The 16,463-nt window shown below is 44.2% G+C and overlaps 1 protein-coding gene across 2 annotated transcripts in view; it reads left to right on the top strand.

Moving 5' to 3' along the window:
- Window positions 1-16,463, top strand: part of CEP104 (centrosomal protein 104) — a 43,374-nt gene that overhangs the window by 11,846 nt on the left and 15,065 nt on the right. Inside the window, exons 5-15 of one of the 2 annotated variants that reach the window (XM_058552731.1) lie at window positions 428-490; window positions 796-872; window positions 3,732-3,900; window positions 4,400-4,567; window positions 5,637-5,864; window positions 7,732-7,929; window positions 8,552-8,719; window positions 9,378-9,551; window positions 11,318-11,434; window positions 15,090-15,296; window positions 15,698-15,805. In XM_058552731.1, coding sequence (XP_058408714.1) covers window positions 428-490; window positions 796-872; window positions 3,732-3,900; window positions 4,400-4,567; window positions 5,637-5,864; window positions 7,732-7,929; window positions 8,552-8,719; window positions 9,378-9,551; window positions 11,318-11,434; window positions 15,090-15,296; window positions 15,698-15,805 — 1,677 coding nt within the window. Of the gene's footprint in view, window positions 1-427; window positions 491-795; window positions 873-3,731; window positions 3,901-4,399; window positions 4,568-5,636; window positions 5,865-7,731; window positions 7,930-8,551; window positions 8,720-9,377; window positions 9,552-11,257; window positions 11,435-15,089; window positions 15,297-15,697; window positions 15,806-16,463 lie in introns of both variants that reach the window. The other variant, XM_058552730.1, reaches the window with a different exon arrangement.

Raw genomic sequence — 16,463 nt, 5'->3', positions numbered from 1 at the left:
TCAAGGAAGGGGGGGGTATGAGAAGGTGACTCCTCCCCTCAGGTGAGAATCCCTGACTTAGACAAACCGAGCTGTGTTCATTTAGGTTTTCTTTTCGTTGTCTAATTTACCAAGATCATATAGCTGTGACCCCATATTTAACCTTGAGTGAATGGTTCAGTGCGAGGCTATGTTAAAACTTTGGAGGTTTTTCAGCTGTCATTGTTTTAATATCCTTTAAACATTAAAATAGCTGTTTGGTTCAATATTATATAATTTATAAAAATTATTAATAATAATTCTATAATTAACATGACATTTTACACTTAATGCGCTTTGATATACATTATCCCATTTGATGACAGTATGAGTCAGCAGTTTGTTATAAAGGAGGTAAGTGATCACAAACATTTTATACTTAATTTCTGTTCATTTAACTCTTTCTTAGGTTGCTCTGGTTGCAATAAATATCATCGGGGACCCTGCAGATTTCAGTGATGAAAGCAATATTGTAAGTTTGGGAAGCTTCCTTCCTAAAGAAGAAAATTTATTTCTAACAGGAGGGGATCATTTATTTTTGTCACAAGAAGTGTCATCTTAAAAATCTTTGTAAAATTGGCTGGTGAATAACTATCAGATAATTTTTAGCAGCTGGTGTATTAAACTTTCTTTTACTCAAGAATTTTAGTTGTCCCGCCAAAAGACTAGGATCATTGAAGCTTGCTAACATCTTTGTATCAAATCGTCTCTTAGTTAAGGTTTTGTGTTGTTCCTTTTTCCCTCTGAGACACTAAGCAGAACTCTTTGCCCCCAAAGACCTCTAGAGAGAAGCTCATTGATCATTATCTGGGGCACAACACAGAGGACCCGGCTCTGGAAGGAACCTGTACGGGGTAAGAGTCCCACTCACCCGGGGCAGTAAACTCCACTAACTCGCCTTAGAATCATGGAAGTGTGAGTCGTTTCCAAAGGATTCTGGATTTGAGGGCCTCTACATGCAGTTTAGAGCTGGATAAGCCACCGATGGGATTGTCTTAAATATACTTGAGGATTAAGGTCACTGTTTTATTTAGCACATCTTCATTTATTGCCCTTCAGGGATGACTTCATTTCTTGTGTGTTCAGGTATTGCTAGAAAGTTCCTAAAATGCATTCAGATAAAAGATCCATCAGCCATCCTTTGATATTTTATTGGCACAGGCAAATTCATAGGTAATAATTAAAGGTGTTAATTGACCGAAATTATCAGTTACTAGAGACTTCATCTTATGTCTGTTTTAAAACTTTATTCTTTAAGGGAGTGAGAAATACGTATCATATCAGTTTTTATAAGTACAATTTTTACCAATTCCTCTTTACATTCTTCACATGAACAATTTTATATACTTATTCATTTTACTGCCTCTTTTTTTAGCAGTATAAGGACTCTTGGTAGGTCAAGAGTGGAGGGCAAGCTAAGGAGCCCTGGTTTGCATGGTTTCCTGGTTTTTCATCCTCTCTGTTCCCTGGGGACCTCTTTGGGATGGAGAGCTCCTTCAGTGCCCTCGTCATGTGCCCGCTGTTTATTAAAGCAAGGGGACCCCATACAAAAAGTGCCCGGCCTAAAGAAAAAGGAATTCAAAACGATACCCAGTTCCCCTTCTCTGACAGCTAGCTGCCCGATAGCGAAAAGGTAAAACACTTAGATTTTAGTAGACGTTTGGAATTTGTGCAGAACTTTTGGTTGGTCACTGCATATAGTCAAAACTTCTGACACAAAGTAATTAATACTTAAGCCAGGCTCTTCTGTTGGCATAAAATACGGAGTAGATTCTCTCTGGGGTTGCTCAGAAGCCATTGGCTCTGCTCCCCAGTGGACAGTGAGCCTTGCTTCCTGCAGAGGCCTCCCCTGACCCCTGCGGGCCTGGTCTTCCTGAGGACTCAGCCTGCGGGAGGCAGACCAGGGGCGGTCATGGGGTGGTTGTAAGTGTGGAGTGCTTAAAAAGTGGAAGCCGTTCTTACAGTGGGTATAGAAACTAATGATAACAGTGACTTATCTTGCCTACACAAGGTCCTCAGTCTCTACCTCAGATCCTTCCTGTGCCCAAGGGAGTGAGAGCAGCACCCTCCCTACCTTTCAAGCCGGGGTTGGAAACACTGGGGGAAAGCACTGAAGAGCAGATACTCGCTCTCCACCTCCTGTCACTGTGACACACCGTGGCTCTGCCCTCAGTGAAGCTCAGGCCAGAGAAACAGGGACAGCAAAACTCGCTGATAGGTTTCAGTCTCCCCAGTAGCCGGTCTTTGGGTCATTTTGATTCTGTTTAAGTCGCTTCTTTGTCCACTTAGTCAGGGGGACAGGAGACTGCAGCGTGCCTATCCTGCCTCACCCCGCTGGCTTTTTCTGCAGGTGAGGTGAGGTCTGTGAAAAGATTCTGGACCAGAGCTGCGAGGTCCTAGACGTGAGTCCGCTGGTTACCACTAGGGGGCCTTGTGTGGAAAGTGGAGAGGCTCGCGCCTGACGCTGCTGACTGCCCTGGAATCCTCACGTCATTTTTTTCTTTGTGGGATTTTTATAATAAAATAAAGTCCTTGTTTTCAACTCTAGGACTTCACAGCAGAGCAACTTAGACTTAAAAGTGTAACATATATTTAGATAGAAATAGTTACCGTGATCTTGTAGACACACTAAGATGTGCTGCTGTTTAGTCATCACTGAGATTAATTGATCTTGTGCAAAGCTGCCAGAGCCATCCCAGCCGCCAGCCTGGTGCTGTTGCTGTGAGCAGACTGCCTGAATTCAGGGAGTAGGAAAGTGCTGGGGGACACTGGCTCATTTTGAAAGGTAGTGTTGTCCTATGTCCTGTTTGAATTTCTTATACAACCACATTTTTTATGACAAATAATATTTTAATAAAATGTACCTATATGTAAAGATACCCAAGTCACAGCTCACAACTAGCTTGTTTCACGATGCAGCAGACTGGGAGACTCTGAAACTTGTCCTCCGTGGAACATTGTGTTGAGTAGTTAGACTAGCATTATTGTTCTAAGTGTTAGACCCAGAAGAAAGCTACCGGCCTACTATAGAATTTAAAAGAAAGAATAGAGGTGATACTTAATCAGAAATGGGTTATTCAGATAACTAAAAAGATCATTTATTCCTGGAAGAATCTGATCTGCTACAGGACTTGATGGTGATGTCATACAGGTTGACCCCCAGAGGGAAAAGCCCAGTAGTAGCAATTCTCCATCTTTAACGTTCATCACCATTCCTGTGGGGCTGGTGTGGAATATGGAGGCCTGGGCTCCACCTGGGCCCACCACGTCAGACTCTGGGAATGGGGCCTGGTCATCCGGGGGCTTTGATTTTGGTTTTCCCCATCTGTAAACGGTTCACATGCACCGTTCTGTCCTCTGTGCCTAGAACAGAGCCTGCACAGATCTGCATTCTGAGTACTTGTTGAATGAATGAATGAATGAATGCAGCTGAGGCTCAGAGGCCTCAAGTGCAGTTTAATTAATGCTCAGGAGCATAACCTGTGGTGTCAGAAAGACTCACTTGCACTTCAGAGCTGTGTGATCTGAAGTCTGTTACTGAGTTCTCTGAGCCTCCGTCTTCTCAGGCAGGAAACGCTCCAGGAGTGGCTGTGGTGGGTGCAATTTTCACAACTGCCCGTGTGTCTTCAGCACTGAGCCTGTAGGGCTCCCTCTACCACTGTGATATCACATAGATTGAAATTGGCTCTAAATTATTCATTTCTTTCCTTTAGGAAATCCGACTATATTTCTCCACTAGATGACTTAGCTTTTGATATGTACCAAGATCCAGAAGTTGCACAGATTATACGCAAATTAGATGAAAGAAAACGTGAAGCCGTCCAAAAGGAACGTTATGACTATGCCAAGAAACTGAAACAAGCTATTGCCGATTTGCAAAAGGTACGGCTTCTGGAGAAAACAGCTTTTCTTTCATGCCTAGGTTTTCTAATTACCATAGTACTTATCTTAAAACAAATGAGTGGGTTACTAAAAGCTGTGGGAGTTAGTGTGGGTTCAGAGATCTAAGCAAAATAAAGTGATGGGCAGATGAGGCCTCAATAAAAATGTCAGTGAAACCATGTACTGTGTCTCTTCAGACTCACCTCCGACGTCATCCTCAGGCGCCGTGTTGCTATCACAAAATGATAGAAAAACACGAGATGTTTAAAACTTACCATGAACTCACGGGGCTTCTTAGAGCTGCTACAGCAACAAGCAGCACGATCTTTGCCGGCGAATCTGGTGTGTTCCCTTTGTTTTCCTATGTCGTTCCCTCCTCCCCACAGGATACGTAGATGGTCGTCGCCACTGTCGTTTAAGTGTCACTTTACACACTGTTTTTGCCCTTGACGTGAATTGGTCCATACCTGAAACAAAAAGCGAACGCTTTGTGCTCCAGGTTGGCGAGCGTCTCGGGAGGTATGAGGTGGAGAAGCGCTGTGCGGTGGAGAGGGAAGACTACGACCTCGCTAAAGAGAAGAAGCAGCAGATGCAGCAGTACCGCAGCAGGGTGTACGAGCAGCTGGAGCTGCACAGCCTCGTGGACGCCCAGCCCATGGGCGCCAAGGTGGGCGTTCCAGATGGGCAGACGAAAGCCTGTGGAGAGGTGCCCTTGTGGTGTTCTCGAGTTGGGTGTGTATTCCGTAAAATGGAAAGTGTTTGTAATGCTCAGGTGACAGTGAACAGATAACTCAGCTCTCGTGCACCTACCTCAGGCAGGTTTTCGCCTTGGCGTGCTCTTGCAGGAGGATTCACAGTCAGGGAGGAAGGGAATGAGTCAGGGGCCAGGAGGATCCCAGGGAGTCTCGTCATCTCCATGGCTCTCGGTTTCCTCGTTTGTAAAATGAATTGATGACAGCCCTGCCCCATGGACCCCTCAGGAGCATCGTGAGAGAATAATCCTAACCACTTCAGCCTGTTGAGAATGTGTTTCGTGGGAGGCGCTGTGCCTCTGATCTTTAGAACCCACCCAGGCAGGTGGTATGCATCCCACACTACAGACTGGGAAACTGAGACCAGAGCCACAGAGAGAAGTGGTTAAGAGTACATACTCAAGCCGAACTGCCTGGGCTCAAATCCTGGCCCTACCATTCTAGTTGTGTGATCTTGGATTAATTCCTTATCCACTCTGTGTCTCAGTTTCCCTGTCACGTTTACAACAGGGATAAAAATGGTGAGCATTAAATGGATGTTCCGTCTAAAGCGCTGACCACCACGCCCGGTGCGTAATAACCACTACGTCAGTTTTACTGGTTATGATGACACAAAATAACCTGCTTTTGCAGATACAGAGTAAATAGCAGTGCCTAGTTTTGAACACAGTCTATTTGGGGTCCAGCCCAGGTGCTTCCTGCCCCATCTGCTGCTTCTCCATGGCACGTCTGCCTGGGTGTGCTTCCACACTGTGGTGACCCATGCACTAGTGCTCATGATCACACTAGTGCTAGTGGTGTGTGGTCACCTCTGCAGTCCACACAGTGACATCGAGAGACAGGTGGAGGGATGTGACGGGACTGTGGGCATCTTCAGTGTAGATTGTCACTTTCCGCCTCCTAGACGATTGCTCACCTGGGGAATGAGGTGATGGCTCTGGTGTGGCGGTGGCACTGGGAATTAAAGCTCCTGTTTTTCCCCAGATGCGAAGGCCTTTTGACTCACCTCTCCAGCCCCTGGTTCATCCCAGCAGCCCTTGCCACCAGCCACCAACGCTCTTGCTTCCACAGCAAGAGGAAAGAGTGACGGAAAACCGGTTTGCAGACCCTTTCCTCCAGGAAAAGCCTTCATCACATTCCCTGGACGTTTCTCCTCAGCACCTCACAGGAGACCAGGCACTGCCCACCACAGACCCTCATCCCAGGACTCATGTAGGTAACTCGGTTTCAGATTGTGTGCAGTTTATTCAGCAGACGTGTAGTGAGGTCCTGCACTGTGCTAGGTGCTTTCCCGGTGCAGGGATGTATCGGGGTACAAAACAGCCACACCACTTCCTGCCCCACGTTCCAGGAGTGGGAGGTAAACACTGAAGCCAGAACATGATGATGTAAGCAACCAGCGCATGGTCCTGCCCCATGAGGCCCTGTCTGGAGCAGACATGCCGGGCCTCCCCACTCCCTCTGCCCCGTCAGCCAGTGATCTGGGACACACTTCATCCTTCTGAGCCTCTGCTTTTCTCTCTGTAGAAATGTACAGTCATCTGCTTAAAGGATTGTTTCCAGGAATAAATGAGACAGTATTTGTAACATGCCTAACATGAACTAACCTCAGTAGAACCTCAGTACAAGTCATGTATAGTTACTATACCTCTTAGAACTTTCTCTGTTGTAAGTAACAGAAAACCTGGGTCAAACTGGGAGGTTTATAGGCTTTTGTAACTAGGAACTTAAGAGATCATGTGGCTTTCAGGGTCGGTTTGATTCAGTAGCTCAACAGAGTCATCAAAGACTGGTTTCTTCCTATCTCTTAACTCTGTTTTCTGTGGTTCCAAGTCACCCTAGGGCTGGAACTGTCATGTGGCCCTCAGCTTCAGCTCTGTACGTTGTACCATCTGAGGGGGAGAGCATTTCCCATTCTAAGCCAGAGTCCCAAGTTCACCCTGATTAGATCAGCCTCAGTCATTTGCCAGCCTCTGGAGTGATGACGAGGTCGAAGGAGGGAAAAGAGCCTATTGGCTTGTTAGGGCCTCCCTGGAGCTTCTGCTGATGTGTGTGGTCGTATGGCCAGTGGACTCTGGGGAGGAAGGAAGGAAGGATGCTAAGTGGGCAGAGGCAAGTGTCTGCTGCAGCCAGAGGCCCAGGAAAGGGCGAAGGGACTGCTGCTGCCACAGCAAACTCCATGGCACTCATGCCCCTTACACATCTTTGAGTGTCACATTATCCCCACCAGCAATATCTTGTCTATAACTTAATTGTTATGTTATATTTAATACTTCAATTTAAAAATACTCTAATTTCTCCTTTTTTAGCATCTCAAAGTGTTCTGTTTTGCAACTATGAGTACACTTTAGAATATGAGAAACTGATTCTCACACATGGTATGCACTCAGTTAACATCTCAGTGAGTATTAATACAAATAAATAGTTACCCTCGTCTATTCAGTGTCACAGTGACACCTGCCTCACAAGATGACTCAGGAATTGCTCTCTCTTTCTATTCTCACTTAATTACCCGAAAGTCTGCTACCTATTTACTTGTTTAATTATGTATCTCTGTCTCCTCGATGAGAATGTAAGCCCTTGAGGATGGGAAGTCCATCTGGTCCATATGGGGCGTGAATTAGGTGCACAGTAATATCTGTTGAAGGCCTAGATGGACAGAACAGACAGCTGCCTGTCCAGAGTTTCAGCAGGCACTGCACAAAAAGGTTGTTTAAAGATCTTTATCATTGGCTGCCTGTTTTCAGTATAAGGCTGCTGCATAATGAACGTTTGAAATGAAGCTTGATATTTATTTCTAAGCCATAAACTAAGAAAATATCAGAGGTCTTGTCAGAAAAAAGTGTAATAACTTTTACTTGAGATCTATAATGAGTTTAGAAAGGAATAGAAACCCTGATCTAATTTTTTTAGTTGCATCCTATTGTTGTATAAATTATTCTAATAAGACTGATAGTTAGCAAAATACCATCGTTCAGACCAGGTGAGTCCAGAGCAGTAAGCCTGCGGGTGTAGATGCGGTGTTGGCAGGTGGAGGAATCCTGCACAGAACTCTGCAGCCGCCCTTCCTCTCCTGCAGCTCGAGCCCCTGCCCTACGACGAGCGGCCCCTTCCTGCCATCCGCAAGCAGCCTGGGGCAGCAGCTATGGAGCCGGAAAAGAGTGATGGGGACATCAGCGAGGCTCCCAAAGGAGGCATTGCGGGCGAGCCGGAGCCCTTAACAGAGAAGGCCTTGAGAGAAGCCAGCTCTGCCGTGGATGTGCTCGGGGAATCCTTGGTAAAAAAGAAAATACCATCTAAACGTGTACCTGTAATATAGCAAGGAAGCAGGTGGGAAAAGCTCCCAAGGCTTCATACTTGTGATATTGTTGATTTCTTTTTGTCCTCATTATTCAGTTGAAAAGTCTTTTGATAATTACTAATTATATGAAACAGCAGAAACCTAAGCTAGAAGTTAAGATTTTATGAATGAGTATTTTATTAAATGAGTATTCATTTAAGACAGGTGTTTGTCTCTGGTATTGACAGAGCTAGTAGTGAGAATCAGCTCCCTTCTGTGAATAGCTCATTCCAGGGAAAAAGGATGACAAAGCAAAACAAAAGATGGAAGTGTCTCCCTATTGAAATGAGCCCACTGGATTTTTCCCATAGTTCTCAGCCTCAAAATATTTCTGAGTGGAGCTTTTAATACTTTCCATATTTTAACATGGTCTTAAATTTTCCATGTTAGAAAAAATTATTTCTCTAAATACACATATTTATTCTGTAGAGGTCCTGTTATTAGAAAAGATTTTTCCTCATTTGAGACAAACAAAGGCTCGGTTGCACAGTCTTGGAGGTGGTGACAATGTCATTGAAACGCCCACTCTGAGTAAAGTGGTACTCTTGGTCTGTGGTAGGTTGCTGGGGCCTATTCCAAGACGTGGTCATACCGGAAAGATGCACTGCTCGCCTTGTATAAACAGCTGATGGAGATGCCTGTTGGAACCCCAAAAGAAGATTTAAAGAGCATGCTGAGAGCATCGGTCTTTCTCATTAGAAGAGCCGTCAGAGACATAGTGACCCCGGTGAGTCCCCTGTGACCCTCAGTGGCCCCGGTGTCTGCAGATGAGATGTATGACGTAGCCCAAGAGGTAGCCTGGTCAGCGGTATCATCGTCTACCAGCGCGATAACCAGGGATTGGGGTCTCAAGCAAGAAACGTCGTCAGTGAAGAGGCTGTGAGGTCTGTCTGTGCTTGGTCATTCTCTCTGGTCCTGAACAGCATTAACTTTTTCCATATGCTCTTCAAAGCCAGTGTTCACAGAGGCCTGATTCACTATGACTAAGAGACATTGAGTTTACATTTTTATTTTTCGTGAAGCCTGAGGAGCTTGGGAATTACTATGGAATTTTTCTAACTCAGCAGGGGCCTTAAGAATGAACATTCCACAATCACACATTGTCTGCATTTATATAGGAGCTTATCCAGTTAACAGGAATGTCAGATATTTGGCATCAAGGGGAAATGTTGAGTATTGTATGACACTGTGAAAATAAGAGCATGTGCCTTCCATGTGCAGGTACTGTGTTTAGAAAGCAGTTTTCAATTTGCTGTTTTCAGCCTTTCAGACAACATGTAATTTTCAATATAATGTCCATATTTATTACTAATAGTAAATTTCATGTTCACTTTTGGTGGAATTCAATTATGGTAGCTCATCTGTTGTTATTGCTTTTTTCTTAGGTCTTTCAGGCTTCTTTGAAATTGTTGAAAATGATAATTACACAATATATTGCTAAACATAAACTGAGTAAACTTGAAACAACTCACTGTGTAGAAAGAACCATTCCCATTTTGCTCACCAGAACTGGAGATTCTTCTGCTCGCCTCCGTGTTATAGCTTCAAATTTTGTTCAGGTATGAACATCACTGTAAAATTTGAAACCGTAGATAATAAATATATTCCTACAGATATTTGACTTTGTTAATGCCTTACAAGACTCTGTCTCTACTCAAGAGCATCCTGACTCACTCTCATACTTGCCTTGTGCTCCACAAGGTAAGTTCTGCCTTAGACATCAGCTTTGATTCAGATACACAGTTTGGTTTTTCTAGGGGTCCTCTAATTCAACATATGCTATTAATTTTTTCAATAAATAAAAATATATGGAAAACTGAATATGTAAAATTTGGGGGTAAAGAAATAATAAATGTATAACTGTCTTGATCTCAGTATTTTTGTTCTTTCAACAAACATGGAGTAAACGCATGTGAGGTTTTTGGCACACGCTTATATCAAGCAGTGTGGAAATCTATTTTGCTGTCTTTAGCTAATGAATTCATCTAGTCTAGGAGTTCTTAAGTTTGGATCTGTGTTTGAGCTTCACAAAGTCTGTGAATTCCTTAAAATTTTATACAAAATTTTGCGAGTGTGCACACCTTTCTCAGGAAGGAATCCAAAGTTTTCATAGTTTCTCAAAGGGATGATTTTTCCAATGTGAAGAACCACTGATCTCGTTTCATTTAGTAAACTTAAATTTTAAGGGAAAATCAATAAGGAGAAATAAGTAATACTAATTAGAAGGTAAAATAAGTAATACTCGTGTCCTGCAATCTGCTCCTCGTTAATATAGCTTAGGATTCGGGGAGATGCCGTCTTTCAAAGGGTACCTTGAAAACGAGGACATGTCATTGCTTCCTTCAGTCATTTTGCAACCCTGTTGATGTCTGAGTCGTTTGGTGGTGCTGAAACCCCCTCCCCACGTGAGGTCCTAGAATACAGTCCCCGCACGGGGGGCGTCCTTGCTCTGCACCTGCGTGCAGTCAGCTGACTCTGGGTTCTCACGTCCTCGCAGCGTCTGTTTGTCGTTTAGATGTTTACTGTTCCTCCAACTCTGAAGATCGCCCTCACACTTCTTTTTTCTTTCGTATTTGTGCAGAGTCACTCACAGCCCCAAATATCAAGTTAATTGTGTGGCAAAATGAGAGGTTATTTTAGGTGGTATGACCTGTAGACCTATTAAAAATGGATTTTTTTCTATATTGCAACTCATATGCTTCAATATTTTATCATTTCTTTCTTTTTCTGTGTCTGGCTAATTCAATGGTAAATATCTTAATTACAGAAAGACTTGTTTGTTTAGAGACATTAAAATATGTAGTGGTACTTACATTCTTTCATCTTAACCCATCGGTAATCTTATCAGCTAGAGTACTGTACATTGTTACACTCTTGGTTGACATTTAATAAATACTAAAATGGTGATTTTTCACAGCAAAACTAATTTCTTTTAGAATTTTAGACGTTAGAAAACCTTTTTCTTGAGGTTGGGAAATCCCAAGAAGAGAAACCTTAAGTTTTCGATCACGTTTTCTGTAAAGCTTTCATTAGTCTCCAAGTGATCGTGGTGTTATTTCTTACGCTTCAGGTTTTTGTTTTTAATTGTTATTATGTTTTAAAAGAAATATGAGCTTCCAGATAATGATTTTACTGCTATTTGTCACTGTCATTTTTTATTCCCTATTCTTTCCTTCACTGTTTACTTTGAGGATCATACTAAATTGTACTAAATTGCCTCTAGCATTTTCCAGTAAAAATCAACAAATTATGTTGGTTTTTACAGGAAATGGCCTTGTTTAAGGAAGTTAAGTCTCTCCAAATTATTCCATCTTACTTGGTACAGCCGTTAAAAGCAAACTCTTCGACTCACCTGGCAATGAGTCAGATGGCCCTCCTGGCCCGGCTGCTGAAAGACCTGGGCACGGAGAACACAGGCTTCACCGTGGATAACGTGATGAAGGTAAGCGCACCTTGTGCCCTGCGCCACTGTGGCCTTGGCACTGAGATGCTGCCTAGAGCATGGTGAGTCTGGTTTGTGTGTATTGGATGAAGGAAGGTGTGATCTCAGAAAAGTTATCAAGGTTTCGCCTAACAAACAGATGCACCTAAGGTCTTCCTGCTGTTCCTTCTTTCACGCGTTGGCACACAGTATGTACAGGTTTTTGTCCGTGGCAGTGAACAAGTTATAAAGAACGTTTGTCCGTAAGAGGCAACTGCACTATAATAAAGATTGTCAAGTATGTGGAAGTATGTACTTTTTGTGCTCTGGACAACCTAATGAAGCCATGGAAGTTACAGGAGAGACATCTCCTGCCAAATCAAAAATTCCCTACTTCCTGATTTCAAACGTGTTGAAAGTATAGCTCTGAGTGTGTAGCCAGCGTCTTGGCCAGCTGTGCAGATAAACTACTGTCACAATGTTATGTGCCCGGTCCAGCCCATGTGTCAGTGGAGGAGGTGGAGGTGGTGATTTAAACACCATCTTCCTTCTCTGTGGATTCCACATATCCATCAACTCAGAGACCTGGATTTGGACCTGACACAATTAAGTTTACAATCAGGAAAGGCAGGATCATATAAGGCCATTTTTATTCATCTGTTTTATTCACAGAGGTATGATTTAGACACTGAAATAAATAAAACTTTTGAAATACTTTCTCCACTTGGCTTCCAGAACCCCACACGCCCCTGGTTCTCTCAGAGCGCTCAGCCTTCTCGTCTCAGTGCCTTACTGGTTCTTCTTCATCTTCCTGACTTTTAACTGTGAAGAATCCAGGCCTTATTCCTCTCTTATTTGTATACACATACTCATCCACACCCAGTCTCCCTCTCCAGCCCGTTTCCTCCCTGACCGTCTCACTCACCTCTGTTGCCCACTCAGCATCTCCCTGGGACTGTCGGTGAGCCACACTCTCACCACGTCCACATCAGACTCCTGCCCGTCCACTCCGACCTGCTCCTTCTCCACCTTCCCCGTTTCCGTGAATGGCACTGCCGTTCTTCTGTTTGCTCAGGCCACACATCTTGGGGTCGTCCTTGATCCTTCACTTTGCCTCACACCTGCATCAGCAGGTGCCGTGGGCTCTTCCTTAAAATACATCCAGAACCTGACCAGGACTCACCCCTCCACTGCTACCACGTAGGTCCCGCTGCCACTGTCTCCTGCCTGGGTTGTTGTTGCAGACTCCTCAGTGGAATTCCCACGTTCGTCCTTGCCCCTGCAGTCTGTTCTCAACCAGCACTCCGAGAGGTCCTGTTAACACAAGTCAGATCAGGATGCTCCTCTGCTCAGACCTGCCATGCTCCTCATCTTACTCAGAAAAACAGTCTTTTCATTTCTGATTGCAAACTGCCAATTCTTTCCTGAGCTCATCTCTTTCTTTTGTAAAAAGGCCAAAGGCAGCCTGTTGTAGCTCGGATACACCAACACTCTGATTATTTCCATGCACTTCTAGCACCGCCAGCTCAGTAGGCTCCTGGTTTGCCTTCTGAGCTGTATTAGGCAAAGTTGTATCTACTATTTTGCTGTGTGTAACATGGATCACCATCCTTCCTGCCTCCAAGTTCAGTTTTCTTGTTCCCGCCACAGAAGCACGTTCTTGTTATGGCAGCACCCCACTTCCAGTTACCAGCGTAAGCATTAGTTACAGTAAGCTGTGCTGCAATAACAAACGCTGCAATTTCGGTGGCATAACACTAAAAGTTTATGGCTCTCCCTTGTCCTGGTCCAGTGCAGTTTGTAAGGAGAGAGGGTGCTGCTCCATGTGGGCACTCAGGGACTCAGTCTCCTCCAGGTATGATGCCACCAGCTTTTACACATGACCTCTGAGATCACTGAATAAAGGAACGTGACTAGAGGGTTGTGAGGGGGAGGTTTCTATGGACAAGCCACTCCCACCCACATTTCTGTTGACCAAGATGGCCCCATCCTAACTACAGGGGCCGGGAACTGTAGCATAGCTGGGCAGCAAGGAAGAGCAGAGGACTGGTCGTTGAGCTCATAGTCCTGTTGTGGACCATCTGAACGCTGGTGGGATTGACCCAGACAGAGGAAAAGGAGGAAGGAGAAATAAATAAAAGTAGGAGCTTGGGGCCGGGGTGGCAGGAGTTAACTGCAGTAGCAAAGTCCCTGAGTAGCCAAAGGGACTGGGCTGCAGTGCACACACGGAAGGGTCGGCTCATGGAGCAGGGACCAGTCATCCTCTTAACGGGAGGAAGTCAGCTCGAAGCCCAGAATGCGTAATGGAGGTGTGAGAGGTGAGGGGAAGTATGAAATGCTCCCCTTGACATTGGAGAGAGTAACGTTGCAGGTCAGTTTACTGTGCAGTGCCAAGGGCCCCAGGATATCTGTGGCTGTAAGTCTAGTGTGAAACTAGTCAGCACGATTCTCAGGTCTGCACTCACATTCCGCTTCACTTGGTGAGTACAAAGAAAGAGAAGGGGTCCCGGATTTTCAGGGTGTGCATGAGTGCCAGAGTGAGTTATAACGATGGACCGTACTGTCCAGGCTGACACGCGGGGCAGTAAAGATTTGAGGGAGATAACAGATGGGAGAAGACAGTAGTGGGTGGTAGGAGTGGACTGAAGGTCCCAATGGGGTTGAGGAGGGAGTACGAAAGAGTGAGCTGGGAAGGTAGGGGGTGATCATCAGAGGGCAGATCCTTAAGTTCTGTGCCTCCAGAGAGGGTGCAGCGATTGGAATGACAAGGTCTGGGGTAAAACCTAAGAGTGCGTGGCAGGCTGAGACCACGGGAATGAGGATGCCCAGGAAGTGAGAGGCCGGACACCTAAATGACCGTTGGGAGATGTCGATTTATTTACTAAGCATCCTAACATCAGTCTGGAATGGGATAAATATATTATGATAGGTTCGTAAGACAGAATACCATAAAGCAGTTAAAATGGATGAAATAGATCGTGGTGAATGAAGGTACACAGATCTTGAAAAAGGAATGTTGAGTAGGAAAAAATAAAGTTTCAGAATGATAAGCACAGTATACCATTTATAATGTTAAACCAAAAAACTACGTGTACATACACACGAACACACACACTCACGGATGTGTACGCTTTGTAGTAGACCAAGTCTGGGTGGGAGCGTGCGTGCCAGCTTCAGGAAAGCAGTGCCTGCAAGCAGGACAAGAAGGCAGTGGGGCCAGGGAGATCTCCAACGGGGGCTTGCACAAGAGCCGTAGTGTTTTATTTCTTAACAACAAAAAGGTTGGGAACAAACGTGGCAAAATTATAACATTGGTAAATCTAGATGGTGGAGGCATGAAGTTTATGATATTTCCTCTTCTCTATGATTGGAATATTTTGTAATAATATCGAAGTTTATGGAAGGATATAACCTAAAAGATGCTTGTTAATATGTTAAGTGGAAAAAAACAAAACACAAATTATATATACAACATGAATTCAACCTCGAATGTAAGGTAAAGGAAGTGAGAAAAACTCTCTGTAACTTAATAGCTGGAATTCTTTGGATGTTGTTTTCTTTTTTGATATTTTTCAAATTTTTATAATGTACCCATATTTCTTTTATGCTGACAAAAATAAACTTCGTTGTTTTAAGAATCAATAACAACAAGAGCCCCTTCCAATTTTATTTTCAGTTTTCAGTGAGCACCCTGGAGCACAGAGTGTATGAGGTTCGAGAGATAGCGGTTGGAATTATCTTGGACATGTATAAACAGCACGGGGCTTCTGTTCTTGAGTACCTCCCTCCAGATGACAGCACCACGCGCAAGAACATTCTCTATAAAACAATTTTTGAGGGATTTGCTAAAATAGATGGCAGACCTACAGATGCTGAAATTAGGGTAAGTTAATTTTTATGAAATTATGCTCAATCCTGTATTGAGTGAGTTATTTGTTACATGAATAAACTGACAAATTGTTCAAGGAGCCGTGTGTTCAGGAAACACAGCATCCTGGGAATCTTGGCTCCCTGGGTTCAGGGCCTGGCTCTTCTCTCTGCCTGTGATCTCGCAGTTTCCCCATCTATAAGTAGGAGGATGGTAGCTGTGAGGACGTTGGCAGTTTTATCTGTCAGTGAACATTTATTCAGTTAATCTGGTGAATTTACTTTTAACCCTGGTTTTAGTAGTCTTAGTGACTGTTATAATGTATAAGAAACATAATTTATATGCTGTAATTTGTCTCCCAATTTCTAAGACCACCCTAAAAAGCTATTCTAACAGAAAAATAATTTTCCTACCAGGCACAGAAAAAAGCTGCCACAGAAGAAGCAGAAAAACGAAAGAAAGAAGAAATTAAAGCTTTACAAGGGCAGTTGGCAGCCCTGAGAGAAGCGCAGGCCGAAGTCCAGGTTGGGAAGGTTAAATGTCTTGCATCAATCAGTATACTTCAAGTTGAAATCCTGTGACTGTTTATTTCGTTATGTAGATGTGCAGTGTGCTTGACTTACTTCTTGTGGCGTTTTGCAAATGGGCATCTTTATTCTTTGTTGTTGTTTTTAAATTGGTTTTGGGGTAAATAAAAGGAATCCTCCATTAGATGGTTTGAGCTCGCTGGCAGGTGATCATCCAGGCTCCTGTATCCCGTAGAGACAGGGTGAGCTGCCGTAAGTGTTTAGAGAGGAAAGAGGGAGCGACACAGAGCTCCTCTCCGCCCCTCCCCTCCTTCAGAGGCTGGGGGAGAATACGCTGGAGTCTGCAGGTCTGACGTCCATGCACTAAAAAAAGACTTTCAGGTAAATGTTGCCTGGAATGTTGCACAGGAAGCCCTTGCTCCTAAGCCTGTGGAGACTCGAGTATGGGGGTCGGATGGTGTTGAGTGTGAACATGTCCCTTCCCAGCTGCCTGCGTCTGTGATTAAATTGATTTCGTGGCACTGATTCTGTAATGAAGTTCCTTAAGTTGAAAGAAAATTTCTTTTAAAAAGAAAGAAAAAGGGCGAGGGAGTGGGGAGTTGCTAATCGAGGAGTATTCAGTGTACGAGATGGATAAGTTGCAGAGCTCTGCTGG

Source organism: Diceros bicornis, chromosome 13 (assembly GCF_020826845.1).
Source record: "Diceros bicornis minor isolate mBicDic1 chromosome 13, mDicBic1.mat.cur, whole genome shotgun sequence".
In the NCBI taxonomy this organism is placed as follows: domain Eukaryota; kingdom Metazoa; phylum Chordata; class Mammalia; order Perissodactyla; family Rhinocerotidae; genus Diceros; species Diceros bicornis.
The sequence above is the reverse complement of the archived record's forward strand: the minus strand, read 5'-3'. Positions and strand labels throughout refer to the sequence as shown.